Raw genomic sequence first — 15,333 nt, 5'->3', positions numbered from 1 at the left:
GGCTAGAGAAGGTTGCAATCCTTTTACGCTTGACTGTGCATTTCTCTAACTTCTCCTACCACTTAACACCTCTAGCTACTTAAACAGCGACCAAATTGTTGAGACAATATCCCTGAATGGGTACACTTTGGAGAATGAAACAATCCACACCCATCCCCCCTTCCCTCCATTTGTTGTTGTGTTTGTTGTTTCCTATAGGTAGCTTGAACAGTGCCACAACAAACATTGCATGGAAGGTATGGGGAAGGAAAAGCTTCATTTTGCCCTTTTGGAGTTGGCAGAATGTCAGAAAGGTCAATTAGAGCAAAGTGTCTCAACTATTATTGTCTCTGATGTAGTTAATAATTCACAAATGCATGATTCACTACATTCCTTTTGTTAATCTCAAGACACAGCTCGTTTCTAAGGGCCAGACATTTATTTTATCATTGCATTTCAGGAGTAATGAGGCCATAATTATTAAGCAAATCCTGATGGGGGAAAGTCTTAAAAGAGGTAAGGATGCATTGAACTAGCAAAATACACTGTACAACATCAACCTTAGCATTTACTTACCAAGGCAGAATATTGCCATTAGCAGCATCAGTAAAGGCAGGAGCCCTGATAAGCCTGAGTGAGCAACTCCCATACTACCAGTACGCCTATGTCACAGTGTTTTTTCAAATCGGTTTATTTTTAGACACATTTTAGGGCAATTATTCCTGTAAAAATGGAATCTCTGCCATGTCTATGAATGAATTTGAAGTATACAATATCAAAAAGGAAAACGTAATGTCATTAAAAGGGGTTAAACTCATCACCAATAGATGAGCTTGGGCATTGGTGCCTTCGAAGTTGGTGGAGCCGGGCAATGCTAGCTAGCATGAGGAGGAGGTATCCATGGCAACCCTGCGAGCGGCCCCCACCAGGCACCGTCACACTGAACAATTCAGTGGAATACTTGCCGACCCAATACTTACCTAGCCCACACCAAGAGGGAGGGAGGGATGGGAAAAACCAAAGCACAAACTGGCAGGCAAACAGCAAGCAATTGAAACAACACTTTGCGAAGAACTGCAAGCAAGCAACTGCGTATATAAGTCACGAGGTGCCCCTGCTAGAGACATTGGGCCACCCCTAATATAGCTGGGGAAACAGCTGACCAGCATTGCTTCGAGGTTAACTTTGCCTAAATTACATTTAGCCACATAAAATTATCGTTTTTAGGTCTGTAGATTTTACTGACTGGTTTGTGGGACTTAAAAGATGATCTAAATTCACGCCAAAACCATTGTAAAAATATACTCATGGTCTCTGAGAATGCCATGACACAAGTACATGGAAGTTGCTCACTCCAGGTTATGGGCTACTTTTCAAAGGTCTATAATACCATAATTTTTGTTATTCTTATTGAACTTTATAAATGTCCCACTCTGCTGATTTTGCAAAACATAGACAGGATCGTTTTTGTTTCAAAACAAACGGAAACAAGCGATGTCAAAGTGTTTTTTTGCATACTGTTTTTAGACTTGAAAAATGAGCAGAAATCAGCAAAAATAATGAAGGACTTTTCATTTAAAATGTTGATTACCACACAAAAACAAGCACATATCATATTTCCTCAAATAAAGCGCCTACCCTCTAATAAGCACCCTCCCCTTAGTAAGCACCCACCCCTAGGTCCCACACCATTCAAATAAGCTTCCCCCCTCTCCTGCCCATCACTTTCCTAAATAGTAGGGATACAAAAGAGGAATGTGACAATCTGCATATTACTGACAAGGATGATGAGATAATCAATATATATTTTATAATTACATGCGTACCGATACATTGGTGTAAGTGTATAATGTGACTTCGGTAAACTTGATTTACCTGAACCACTGTTTTCATAAAGAAGACGTTTCGCCACAAACATTTACTTAGAAAATGGTGTAGTGCTAGTTTGCTTTTGTTTTGTTAAAAAGATTTAGCTGAGATAAAATTACTTTTTATTAAAAGGAAAACTTAGTAAGTGCTCCCTTTGATTATTAGCGCCCTCCTTCCTTCTTTTAAATAAGGCACCCGGGTGCTTATTGGAGGAAATATGGTATATGAAAAATGGGCACTTTTTGAGCAATTTCAATTTCAAGCTGATTTGTCAGTTGTGTCCTTTGATAATTTCCACTGAACAGTTCAATATTTGGATTGTTATTTTTTTGGAAGCCCTGTAAGATTGGGTTATCATTTTGCAGTCTAGCATGGAGTATGGGGGTTGTTGTAAAATTGGTGTTTTCCATAGAGGGGGTCGGGTGTGAGGTGACAGGGCTACAATGCAGGTGACTGCTCGTAGGTGACACAAGCAAGACAGTTTGGTGACATATATCAAAATGACTGTTATGTTAAGTTACAACCAGTTACATTTTAATACTGACTTGGTAAATAAGCTGCGGTTTTGTCAGCATTTAAGTGTGTCAAGTTCTGCTTACCAGCATTTTAAGTGAAGTGTTTGTACATTTAATTAAACTAGCTCGAACAACTAAGTGTATTTTCACCATAAAGAAGGGTGCAGATTTAGGGGTGGGCCCAGGAGGCCCCTGTTTAAGTGAAGTGTTTGTACATTTAATTAAACTAGCTCGAACAACTAAGTGTATTTTCACCATAAAGAAGGGTGCAGATTTAGGGGTGGGCCCAGGAGGCCCCTGCCCCCAATTTTGTCCAGAAATTGTAAACGTGTGTCGGATGGTACTTCAAGCTTTGTTACTTAAATATATTTTCTTTAATAAACAATTGTTAATAAGAAAAGACTCTGTGTTCAAAGGCACCGTACATTTTCAGTCACAAATGATCAAAGCTCCTAGAATGCATGCAGTAATTATCCGTCTTAAACAAACTGGGTTTGACAATTTTTCAGGGAGACAATTTTGCCCGTCTTTGGCAGGAGGTTGTGCTTTCGCCGCAATCACTTTGACCCCTGCTAACATCATAAAGATTAGAGTTAATTACTTCTTTGACCACAACTACACCTGTGCTTTATTAAATATTTCAGCATTACATGTTCAATTTGGAATCCAGGCATTTGCTAAATTTAAGCGTCCAGAATGCACTAGACTGCATCTCAGAGAACTTCAATCTCAAAAATTTTTCTACAGGAGCATGCACCTGAACTTCCCTAGAAAAGTGCACTGTTCACAGTCCTGATGGGTGCTATCGCACCCATATTGCCACTGTATACTATATCTCCAGGCCCACTCTATCACAAAATCCTCTGTCTGCCGTTGATAAACAGTAAAAATAACTAAAATTATTTTCAACATTTTATTTTCAGGTATCAGATTTTGAAAAAGTTTCCCAGCAAAGTTCATACAACTGTTGATCTTCTTTGAATCAACCAATCTCTGCAGGGATAAAATGTGGAAATGAAGTCTGCAAATTTATATTTCAGGTACTTTATTCATGTTATTTGCTGCTGTTTTATTATTTATATGGGTTATTTTAAGTCTTTGTAACAACAGACATTATTCATCTTTTGGGGTTTCCTTCCTTAATTTGTCTGTTCCTCGGCAAATTCAGGATACAGGCCCCAGTTGTTGAAAAGGTGGATAACGCTATCCATTGGATAAATCTCTATCTACTGAATAGTGCAATAGCATTATTTTGAATTGACGTCACGGTTTCAGCACACAAGACATCATGGGATTGAAATGCGGACAAACAAGATAGTCTGTCAGGATATCGAGAGTCCGAATTGCATTTTCCCCAACAACAGTGTTTTGTTCATTCCTTTTTGCCATTCTTCAAAAGGAACTAACAATGTAGAAGTGAAGTTGAATCCAAATGTTTGTCCGCATTTCGATCCCATGACGCTTTGCAACAGTACGTCACAATCTATTTTTATCATTCAGGAAAAATGCTATTGGTTAATTTCCTTAATAATTATCCACTGGATAGTCATTTATCCAGTGGATAGCGCTATATCCACCTTTTGAACAACTGGGGCCAGATAATTATTCTCCAAATAACAGTTGTCATCCCTTGGGAGGGACTCCGCATATAAAAGGGTGGGGATGCTCATTGTCTCGCTTAGGAGTGTAAATTTTGGATTTTGGTCTCACTTAGGGTGTTCTGGGCAAGACGTTATCATATTTAGCCGTGAAGGTCTCGTTTAGGGTTGCACGTGAAAACATAAAAATATGTGTATTGTCTGTGTTTTAATAGGGTCTCTTTTAGGGGTCAAAAAAAGCTTGGGCCACGCCCGGATCAGTCTCTACTAGGGGTTTAATTCAAAATTTCCGACGAGCATCCCCACCCCTTTCATATGCGGCGTCCCCCCCCCCTCCCCCCGGGGTTGTCATTTATTGAGTTGTATTTTTGCTGGTCATGATTTTTATGCAGAAGTTCAGGTATTTCTACCTCACAAAATGAATAGTTCCCATCCCATTTTCTGGCAATAGCTTGTACTATTCACGTCATTTTACTGGATACCGCAGACATCTTCCTAATTTGGTCAAGCTCTGAGCTTTTTTCACGGTTATGAAAAATTTGCTTGGGGAATTGAGCCAATCAGAGATTGAGAAATATTTTAAATGAATAATTATATCTGTTACGAACGAAAATTGCAGTCTTTTCACTGAGAAAAAGACCAAAAGCCGAAGGGAAATCCTCCTAGAAAAGAACAAGTAAAGGAAAAATAGAAAGAGCGAGTAGAAAGAAACGAGGAGAAGAAAGAAGAACAATGGCTGCACTCTTAGTTTTTATGTTGACTTCTTTGGAGATAGTTGTTCAAAGAATAAAACTGTTTGAAGGGAGAGCTCTATTTTGGCTGTAACGTTATTCAAAAATCCAGCTCTGATACATATTTTTCTTACCCTTGCGGCTAACAGAAATCTGATAAAAAAGGATATCTTTTAAAAGCTAATGATTAAGTAACGGCTTTCATTTTTCAGATTTAAAGCCTTACCACTAAATTTGTTGTAGTTTTACAGCCAACGGTTCACTCTATTACTCTGAAAGCCTCCTGTTGTATTGGGGTTCCTTGAGTGGAACAAGGGCTTCCTGTGCAAAAGCCAACCGTGTTTAATATTTATCCCTTTTGAAAAAAGAAACACTCCGTTTTTATCAGCGAAAACTAGGTAGCAGTTATTCTTTCTTCTTTCACTTTTCCATAAAAGTAACAAACACATTTTGTACATTTTTTGTTTAACCGTATAATTTCAACTAACGTGGGTGCCCTGTGTTAAAAGCTCAAAATGTTTCACGCTTAATTTTGACATGTTCGGCCGAACGGATTTTGGCGGATTTTTAGTATGTTGCTAGATAAGCCACCCTTACGTAAATGATGTTGAAAACAATTCTGTTGCAATAAGTTTGATGTTGAGCCTCGAAAATGCCTAGATTGACCGGATTAGTGGCCGTATTACCGGGGAAGGCTCAAATTTTATGACTTCAGAGCCGTAATGACAAATCCTCGGTACATCGCATTTGCATTTCTTGAACAACTGTTCTCATTAATAAACCAGGGCCGTAGCCAGCATTTTTGCATAGATGGGTTCCTAATGTGGTATTTTTGCCTGGATTGACAATCGAGCTTCGGAGGGCATGGGGTATAAGGCATTCTCCCCGGGAAAATGTTATTACCCTAGGTCCTCAGAAATTCCGTTTTGTGATTCTGAGCACAAATGTCCAATAACACAGAATAACAGTGCCAAATAAGGCTAGCATTTTTTCGCTTTTCAGTGAAGAGATAGTGTGATAGACGTTGATAATCGTTGAATACATTAAAGCACACACTGTAGTCTTGTGTTTTGCCGTTTACTCAGTTACTATATTAGCAAGAAGGAGACATTTTGGATGCTTCCGTGCAAGGGTGTCGATTGTTGGACTCAGGCCAATTTGCCGCGTAATTCAATGTTCATCAGAGCAAGTGGAGCAGACTCTTGCTTTTTAGTCATGGTCGCTGCCAAGTACTTTTCAAGTCTGCGCAATGTGCTATGCCATCGCTCACGTTCCGCTGATGTAATTTGTAACGGCCTTGAAATACGCAGCAACTTGTATAAGTCTGGAAAGAATTCATAGCCAAGCCCTCAACTGCACTACTAGACAGGTTTTTTCCCGCGTTGAGCCACTTGCGCTGCCAACGGAAAAGCCGCCACATGAAAGTTAGGGGCGATGGTAGCCTAATAGACATCGATGTCTCGCTTTCGGAGCCTGATACTGAGTAGCTTTTATGTAAGAAAAAGGCACTGCATCATGGTAGCCTGGGTGGCGTATGATGAATTCATAATTGAATACTTTATGTTTTGGGCAGTTCGCCTTGCTGTTAGTGTTAGTGTCCCAGTTTCAGACAATTTCCTGACACTAATTTGCAAACATCAATGCTGATTTCATTCTACCTTGTCACTTTTCTTTAAAAGCTAAAATCTCATTCCTCTTAAAATTATAGCCAGTGCCGTAGCCCGGGGGGGGGGGGGGGGAGGAGGGGGTCCGGAACCCCTGAAACCTTCCCCTGGCTACAACTGGAATGTAGATATCGCGTACAGTAATTGAATAAACTACTTAAACCACTTGTAAATAAACCACTTGTAAAATTTGGCTTTAAAATTGCAATTACTAACTTTAATAATTTTCAATATATTTTATTTTTATTCTGAGCACAAATGTCCAATAACACAGGGGCACCCAACGTCAATTTTCGGAAAATATCTGTTCGGAAGACGATTTGAGATCTAGAATTTTCGGAACAATATGTTTTATTTTTATTCTGCTCGGAAATATTAGTTCAATAGAGCTACTCTGTAAATTCGAGTTAAAATAAAGTTTATGTATGTATGTATGTGCACTTTTCATTCTCGTGAAAATGATTTACACACCTTCACATGAAAAGTTATGGTGAACTAGAACTTGCTTTCATAAAGAGGCTATTGGGACAATGTACTGCATTAGGAATTTAGAAAATTTAATGTTGTTTTAAGCCAGGTCTTCTATCAGGAATAATTGCTTTACAATAGAATAGTTTCAGGAACAATTTTGCACTGTTTTTCTTTCCCCTAAAGGAATATGTAGTGGACCTTTTCATGGCTTCTGCAGCACCATCACCCCTGGCCAGTTCTGTGGAGAAGACAAATGGAGCCAAGCTCAGCAGGCTTCTCATCGATGGTGGAACAACAGTTCTCAGGAAGATTTTTGATGCTCATCATCATCCTGGAAACTTGGCTGCTGACTTAAATACTTATTACCCCATTCTTAACAATCTCTTACGTCGTCGAGTTGTAAATGGCCATCAGTGGGACAAACTATTCCCACCTGGTGGAGTCGCACCAGATTCCAAAACATTTGACATCACTCTTCTTTTTCTCCTTCTCACCAACATTTGTGGATTAATCTCTCCACCCTCAGGGTGGCACACTAAACCACCCCCAAGCAACACCTCTCATGAAGCTAACCTTGCACGGGTTAAGTTGTATCGCAATGTCTTGTATGGTCATGTGACAACGACTGGTGTAGATACACCAACTTTCTCTGCTCTGTGGACTGAAATTAGTGGTGTTCTTGTGAGTCTTGGTCTTGATCAGACCGAAGTAGATAGGTTGAAGGCAGAGAAGGGTGGAGAGCAAGATTATATTGACGTGTTGATTGAGTGGGCTGACAGTGAAGAGGATATCAAATCACAGTTGAAGAACATTAATCAGTCTCAGAGCAAAACGCACCAAGCTGTTGAAGATGTACGTCAAGCCCAGGGGAAGACTCAGAAGACAGTGGAAGACATACATCAGACCCAGGCCAGTACTCAAAAGACAGTGGAAGACATACATCAGACCCAGGCCAGTACTCAAAAGACAGTGGAAGACATACATCAGACCCAGGCCAGTACTCAAAAGACAGTGGAAGACATACATCAGACCCAGGCCAGTACTCAAAAGACAGTGGAAGACATACATCAGACCCAGGCCAGTACTCAAAAGACAGTGGAAGACATACATCAGACCCAGGCCAGTACTCAAAAGACAGTGGAAGACTTACATCAGACCCAGGCCAGTACTCAAAAGAAAGTGGAAGACTTACATCAGACCCAGGCCAGTACTAAAATGACAGTGGAAGACATACATCAGACCCAGGCCAGTACTAAAATGACAGTGGAAGACATACATCAGACCCAGGCCAGTACTCAAAAGACAGTGGAAGGCATACATGAGACCCAGGCCAATACTCAAAAGACAGTGGAAGACGTGCGTCACACCCAGGTCAAGACACAAAAAAGCGTTGAAGAAGTGTGTCAGAACGTGAAAGAAGTTGAAGCTGGTCTCAAAGAACTAAAAGAAACAATGGAGAGTTTAAGGGGCGGAAAAGACAATGACAGGTCAGAAGAGGTCCTTCAAAATCTTACCAAATCTGAATTCAGAGGAGACATTGAGTATTTCGTGCGAAGATTTCAAGAAGGCACCCGTGAGTGGGTCTTTGACAGAGTTCAGAACTGGCTGGATGACATAACCTCTCAAAACCGTGTGATGGTGATCAATGGAAATGCAGGGATAGGAAAATCTGTCATCGCAGCCGTGATTTGCAAGAGAATGCAAGAGGCTGGCAGGCTGTCAGGAAGCCATTTTTGTCAGTATAACAATGTACGCTACCGTAAGCATCAGTTGATGATTCAGTCGTTAGCTTGTCACTTGTCCCATGCCCTGCCAGAATACAAGCAAGCTCTTGTGGAACAGCTGTCACGAAATATGGGCACAGATCTCAACGACATGGGTGTGGAGGAGTTGTTTGCACTGCTTTTCAAGGAACCACTTAGTGCTGTAGGTGATTCAGGAAGAAACATGCTAATGGTGATAGATGGCCTGGATGAAAGTGAATATCAAGGGAGAAGTGAGCTTCTTGATGTGATTGCAGATCAGTTTTGTAAGCTTCCTATTTGGATTCGTTTTCTTGTCACGACGCGTCCAGCCTTAAACATTGTAGAGAAACTAAAACATTTGAAGCCGCTTGAACTGAAGTCTGATGGTGAAGAGAATCTTGAAGACGTAAGAGTATTTTGTCTAAGAAGGCTGGAACGCGTGGTCAAACGAGAGAATGTGGGCGAGTTTATAGAAAGACTAGTTTTAAAATCTGAAGGACTAATGCTGTACGCTCATTTTCTCATATTGTCGATTACTAGAAATGCATCAATTTTCCACGAGGGCAACCTTGTCGACAGTTTACCATTAAGAATTTCTTCAGTTTATCATTCCTATTTCAAACGGTTGGAACTTGAACTCTTGAAGGAAATTGACGTAAAGGTTGAATATTTCCTGAATCTTTTATCTGCCGTTACCGCCTCAAGGGAGCCCCTGCCAGTGGGTTTTGTTTCTAAAATATTAGTGCCAAGTACTAATTCACCACTTACAAGGCGTAAAGTATTGAAAGCCTTGAGTAGTGTTTCCGCCCTTCTTCCCATCCGTGACAATTGTGTTCATGTCATTCACAAGTCAGTTAAAGACTGGTTAACGGACGTTTTATGTTATGGGGAGCATGAATTCATCGTGGATGAAAATGAGGGACACCGTATACTTGCAGCCCCGTGTATTGACGAACTTGTAAATGTGAAACGGAAAGGTGTACATAACATGCAAGTTAGTGCCACTGAAAGGTACGCGCTGTATCATGGTGCACATCACATGCTACACAAAGGCGTGAAAAGAGAGCCACATAAGCTGGACGAACTGACAAAAGCTTGCATTTTAGATTTAGAAATCGTGTATGCTAAGACCTGCGTAAACAGCATAATAGCGGCTGAAGATATCGTGTGGCTTAAAAAGCAGGGAATTTTTACGTTGCTATCAAAAGATAACCAAAGTTTTCTGGACACCTTGTTGTTTCTGTTGAGAAAGAACCTCCGTTTACTTACGGATACCCCTCGCAGTTTTCTTCAAACCATGCTAAACCAAGGAGGAAAAGTGTTGGCTGTTGAGGCGTCAAATCTTTTGCGAAATAAGTATCCTGAAATACCATATATGGAGGTGGTTCATAAGGAGACGCAGCATGGAGGTGTCGTAGCCCAATTTGAATGTTCATCTGATGTGATCTGTTTGGACGTGTCTCCACAGTTGGATTATTTGGTGTGTGAATGTAGCGACGGAATGCTGCAGCTGTGGTCACTCGAGACTGGCAGGCTAGTGTGGACACGTCGAGTCATGGTAGAAAAGAGATTCAAGGAGATTTTCCCCTTAAAATATGGTCGAAATTTACCTTCTGTAGATGTTTTTTCATTCTTTCGTTCTGTTGTTTTCCACCCTACAAAAGATTGTATTTTACCTGGGATTCTAAGTCAGGCCTACACAATGGACGGAGACTTGAAACCGCTCTTTCCCGGAAGTAACTGTAGATTCTCAGTTTGCTCTATTTCCGGCGACAAGATCAAGATTCTAACTAATTGTCTTGAGAGTTCAAAATGCCTTGTCTTGTGGAGTTTAGAAGACGGCTCAGAGGTTGATTGAATTCTCGCAAGTGAAGACATTTTATCTTTTGCATGCTCTGGTGATGGTAGGCTTCTTGCAATTTTACATTCTTCGGGAGTGATTAGTTTGTATGTGATGTGTAATTTCAGAAAACTAACACAAATGGCTACCCCAGAAGTATGTGGCATAGTAAAGTTTTCACCTGATCATCGATTCATTTTTTGTTGCGCTGTAAAAGACGGATTTCACGTCCGCTTTTATTGTCTTAAGGTTGTAAAGGAAGCAGACAGCAGATTTTCTTTAACGATTGTGTCTGGTGTGTCCGAGAATTTTGAATCATTTAATGATTGTGGGTTTTTATTTGGCGATCTTATTGCCAAGGAAAGGTACCCGTTTAAGTTGACGTTTGGTCTTGACAAACAACGTCTGCTACGTTCCTTTTCGAGTGCAATAGAAATGGTGGATACCAAATACGTAAACAGAAACGATCAAGGCGTATCTCCTAGAGCTACTAGGATAGCACTCAGCTTGGATGGTCAGACCGTGTTTGTTGCTAGTTTCACATCAGTCACTGCTTATGACGTGTCTATTGGGAAGCTAGCTGAGATAACCTGCAGTCGTATGTTTTACCATCCTTTGTGTCCTGTTAGAGTTGGAGTCCTAATCTTAACGGATGAAAGCACTGTTGAGTTGTGGAGTGGTAACCTCGCTCAACAAATCAAAAGCTGGACCAACCTGCCTGGAGTCCAACAACTGATCCCTATATCAGAGGAACGAGTAGCAGTCGTAGGAGAGGTTGATGTGAAAGTCCTGGATACAAGCAGTGGAAAAGTTGTATCAATAATCCCAGTTTTACAAGGAAGAGTTCTTACCTGCAACAGTAAATGTCAGCTGTTAATTAATAGGACCTTTGAAGCAACTCATTTTGTTCGTTCTGATCCTTGCTGTCTTCAGCTTTTGGATGACAAAGCAGTTGTTTGGGGAAAGGAAGGCATTGTTGGGAACCCTGATGATGAGGCTGTGGCTTTCTCACCTATGGAACAGTTCCTTGTTGTTGGCACGATTGAAAGCATCTTTGTCTTGGATGCCGAAACAGGAAACACGCTCCGTACTTTAAGTCCTTCGACATTTTCCCGCTTATGGCATTGTTCCTTTATCAGTGACGACACATGTGTTATTTCTGGTTCTACATGTAATTTAACTGTTCAGCTGTTAAACATCAAATCTGGTAAACTTGTAACTAAAATTGATGTGGAAGGACAAGTGACCTGTTTAGCAGCCTGTCTCTTCAACAGTGTTCTCGCCATCGGCCGGAGGTCCTCCACACCTAATTTCAAAGTTATCAGGGTGCGTTTGCCGCGGGGCGAAGCCTGTGGAAACGGAAAAAGGTGAACTGAAAGTAAATTCTAGTATTTGAGTGAGAACTTTTTTTGTTTGAAGGCTTGCCAAAAATGTTAGTAATTTATTTCCTTTTTGGCCCATACCTTTATTATGGATTCATTTGCAGCATACGCGTATAACCAGGCTATTTGCTCGTTAGAAGTTTTGTTTCAACGGGAAACAGAGGTTTCTCTCTTTTATGGCTTTTAGCGTTCACGAAGTCGTTCGCGTGGCTTGTTTGTCGCGTAGTTGGTTTGTTTGATGTTTGAATTTTGGCGTTTCAGTTACTGAAGGGAACCATCACAACGAGTATGAACAAACCCAAAGGTGTATTGGCAGTGGACGTATTCATAATAAAAACACCCTCGATAGTGTCTCCTAGGAATAAGTGTCCGCTTAATACAAGTCGGTTTCACACAAAACGTAGGAAGAAATTTGGGCTTAATACAAGGTGTCCGCTTAATGTACTTGAGCCTAATATAGGTTACATTTTTTTCCAGAATAACCAACATTCCCATGGAATAGAAGGTGAACAGAAATCAGAAAATGTGCATGAGGTAATTTTAAAGAATAGTAATTAGCAATTATTGAATATGGCTGAGAACGATATGAAGAATAATACAGATTGAGGAGGGTGTTCAGACCAGGCGAATAACACCCTCCTATAGCTTCTTAATTATTCATTAAATTATTGAAATCATAGGAAAGCCGAATCCACTAGTTATTTTAATTTATTATTCATTTAAAAATAGTTAAGAATAATAAATTACCTCGACCGATGTCATCGTAACATAGGAGAGCCGAATCCAAAATTCACGATAGAAAGGTGTGTAATCTGGCAGATATTCGGATATTTTGATTTTTTTAAAGAATGTAGGCGATGTACAAAGTATCTCCTAAGTTGTGTTGGCGATTCGAAAAAAATTGCGTACACTTTATGTGTTGCGTCAACTACTGCCGTTTTCTTCTGGAACCGGGGCACTTAAAGCTGAAAACCCATATATCCCATAAAAATGGTCCAAAATCGCCAAAATTGGCAGAGTACTTGTGACACCCGTTATTTAATTAGATTTCGGCATGGTATTATAGTATATTTCTTTTCCAAGGAAGAAGAAAGTAATTCATTAGCTCTGACTGATTGCGTGAATACTTTTGGTTTCTTTTTTTCATGCTAGCACGAATTCTCAGGTTGAGAAAAAAAGCTGGTGAGTCTTCTATTAAAAGGTTTTTTGCTGTTTTTTCTTTGTGATCGTGTTGTTTCCCTCACCTTAATTCAGCTGTGTTAGTTGGGTTGGAAAATGTTCAATTAAAAATCGATTGGGTTCCTCAAGCCCTTCCTTACTTTCTAATTCTTATTATTGTAAGGCTATGTCTTTAATGTTCCTATAGTTGAAGTGTTTAACTATTCCAGCGATGGTTTCTTCCAAAGGTCATGTGTATTATCTATATGTTTCTCTCATTTTTCAGCTGTGTACTTGTTTGATGACGGCAAAAGAAGATAGTTCAGTACGTTTGAGCCTGCACGACAGTTTCTCTGCGGCTTCCAAAATAGAATGAATTATTGTAAATTATTAGCTAGGTTTTGGTACATTCAGAGATCTGTGTAAATAATTTTTTATCTATCTGAGGATGAGACTTTTATATACCAAAATTGGAGTATGTCTTATGCGAATTACATTTTGCGCAGATTTTAGCAGGAGAGGTTCTTAGTGAAAAAAATAATTTTCCAGTTTTCCAAAAACTCGAGGTGAGTGGATGAATAGACGTTTTTAGCTTGTAAGTTTTGTTTTCCCATTACAGACCAAGTGATGGTATCCCAGAGAACTGTTTTTTTCAAATTTCGTGTTCTGCACGTACATCCACGTGCCTATGTATGCATAATTAATGAAAAGGCAAATTCTCTGGAGAACATCACTTGGTCTGTATTGGGAAAACAAAACATACAAGGTAAAAAGGTGTATTTCCTCTTTAAAGAGATGAATAATTTTAGATAGTAATATACTAGTTGAAATAAGTTAAAAAGTCATTTATTACACTAGAAATTAGGCCAATATGAAAGAAGGTGTTGTTTAACGAGTGTCTTTGAATTTGATGTAGACTTGTAGCAAGTCTAAATTTGATGTAGCCGCTCACTTAGTTTTTTTTTAGCCAAAATTATTTAAACGTTTACTAAGAAAGTGATCATGCCGTTAATCATTTTTACGTAGTAGTTAGATACTTGCTGCACGCAGGTTTCCGGGGCCGACGCCGTCTGGAACCGCATAAAACGATGTTCTCAACCCTTTATAAACAGGAACACAGAACACTGATAAAACGTAGGAATAGGGATGCAGTAAAATTACTGTTTCGTTATTGTACGTAGTTTTTCTTGTCAATAGTGATTTAGACCAATGATTGGTTTAAAAAAGCACTTTGTGCACCACACTGATCTAAAAGGTGGTTTAATCTAACCCATGTAATTTACAAGCAGTTAGAAGCATTAAGTGAAGTGTTCCCGAAAAGGCATACTAAATTATCAACTTATTTTAGTTATGCTTTTTAAAGGTAGGGGAAACCAATTTTTTAAGATAAATATTTTTATAAAAAAAAAAATGAGGATCAGATAGGTTTGTTTGTATTACAAAAACGTTAATTGGATTCGCATTCAGTCCGGGCCATAACCATTTCTGGATACTCTATGATGTCATCAAAAAGCGCTTCTGGTGCCGACCTCGAGGAAACTCATTTACTACTCTTCTTTGAGCTGTAGCAGCTTTAGTCCTCAGTTATATTCCATGAAACCTTGCGAAATTAAAGGCAAAGAGTGACGAAATACAACAAGTGAATGGGTGATAGCTTCGGTTGTAATTGGCCAGAAATCCTGTTGAAAAATCGAGCAAAGGGGCTTCCTGCGAGGGCGCCGATTAGGTAGTCGCCTTTCTTTAGATAACGTTTTCAGGTATGTAGCATTTCAAAACTTCACCTCAGTCAGTAAATTCTGCGAAGTAGCGCCGATACCCTTATCCTTGGCACTCAACGGACTCAACTTATTACCGGAAATGCGTTTTGAATTTCTTTTCATCCTGATTGGCAAATCAACAATGGCCTTTTTAACAGGCCAATCATGGCGCGTACTCAAATCTTGGTGCACAGGTGGGAGCCCAGAACAAGGATTTTGGGGCTGTTTCGCAGACGGACGTAACCAGAGTTTAGTTTCGTCTGTGGCGCAGCTGGCTAACTGCTGTCTACGTTCAAGCTTTTGATTCACCTGTATGCCTGTACCATGTGACTTTCTGTGGGGCTGGCTACTGATCAACCCCCCACTCCCCCACCTCCCCGCCTCTACCTGAGATGTCAACATGTCCACCGAGGCGGATATCGCTCCCAGAGTTGGCTCGCGTGATAATCTGACTTTTCTAGCTGTTATTTGTCTTACTTTACCCCGAAAATCCCGAATTACCATCTTTGCCGCGACGCTAAGGGAAAAATACATGCTCCCGAATTTGAGGGCGTTTGAGAAGTAAATAAACTTGAGCTGAAAGAAGAATGCGAATGCATGTTTATGTTTGCGTTCTTATTCGAC

The 15,333-nt window shown here is 40.0% G+C and overlaps 1 protein-coding gene across 1 annotated transcript; it reads left to right on the top strand.

Annotated features, from left to right (window-relative positions):
• Window positions 1-10,439: 10,439 nt before the first annotated feature.
• LOC140948119 (uncharacterized) lies at window positions 10,440-14,741 on the top strand. The gene is made up of 3 exons (XM_073397348.1): window positions 10,440-11,779; window positions 12,272-12,328; window positions 13,239-14,741. Exons 1-2 carry the CDS (start codon window positions 10,527-10,529, stop codon window positions 12,294-12,296), a joined length of 1,278 nt encoding a protein of 425 aa, XP_073253449.1. The 5' UTR covers window positions 10,440-10,526; the 3' UTR covers window positions 12,297-12,328; window positions 13,239-14,741.
• Window positions 14,742-15,333: the final 592 nt, after the last annotated feature.

Source organism: Porites lutea, chromosome 1 (genome assembly GCF_958299795.1).
Source record: "Porites lutea chromosome 1, jaPorLute2.1, whole genome shotgun sequence".
In the NCBI taxonomy this organism is placed as follows: domain Eukaryota; kingdom Metazoa; phylum Cnidaria; class Anthozoa; order Scleractinia; family Poritidae; genus Porites; species Porites lutea.
The sequence above is the reverse complement of the archived record's forward strand: the minus strand, read 5'-3'. Positions and strand labels throughout refer to the sequence as shown.

Coding starts and splice junctions, on each gene's coding strand:
- LOC140948119 (XM_073397348.1), top strand. CDS start 10,527: ATGTGTAATTTCAGAAAACTAACACAAATGGCTACCCCAGAAGTATGT. Junction 11,780..12,271: donor GCCTGTGGAAACGGAAAAAG/GTGAACTGAAAG, acceptor ATTTTTTTCCAG/AATAACCAACATTCCCATGG.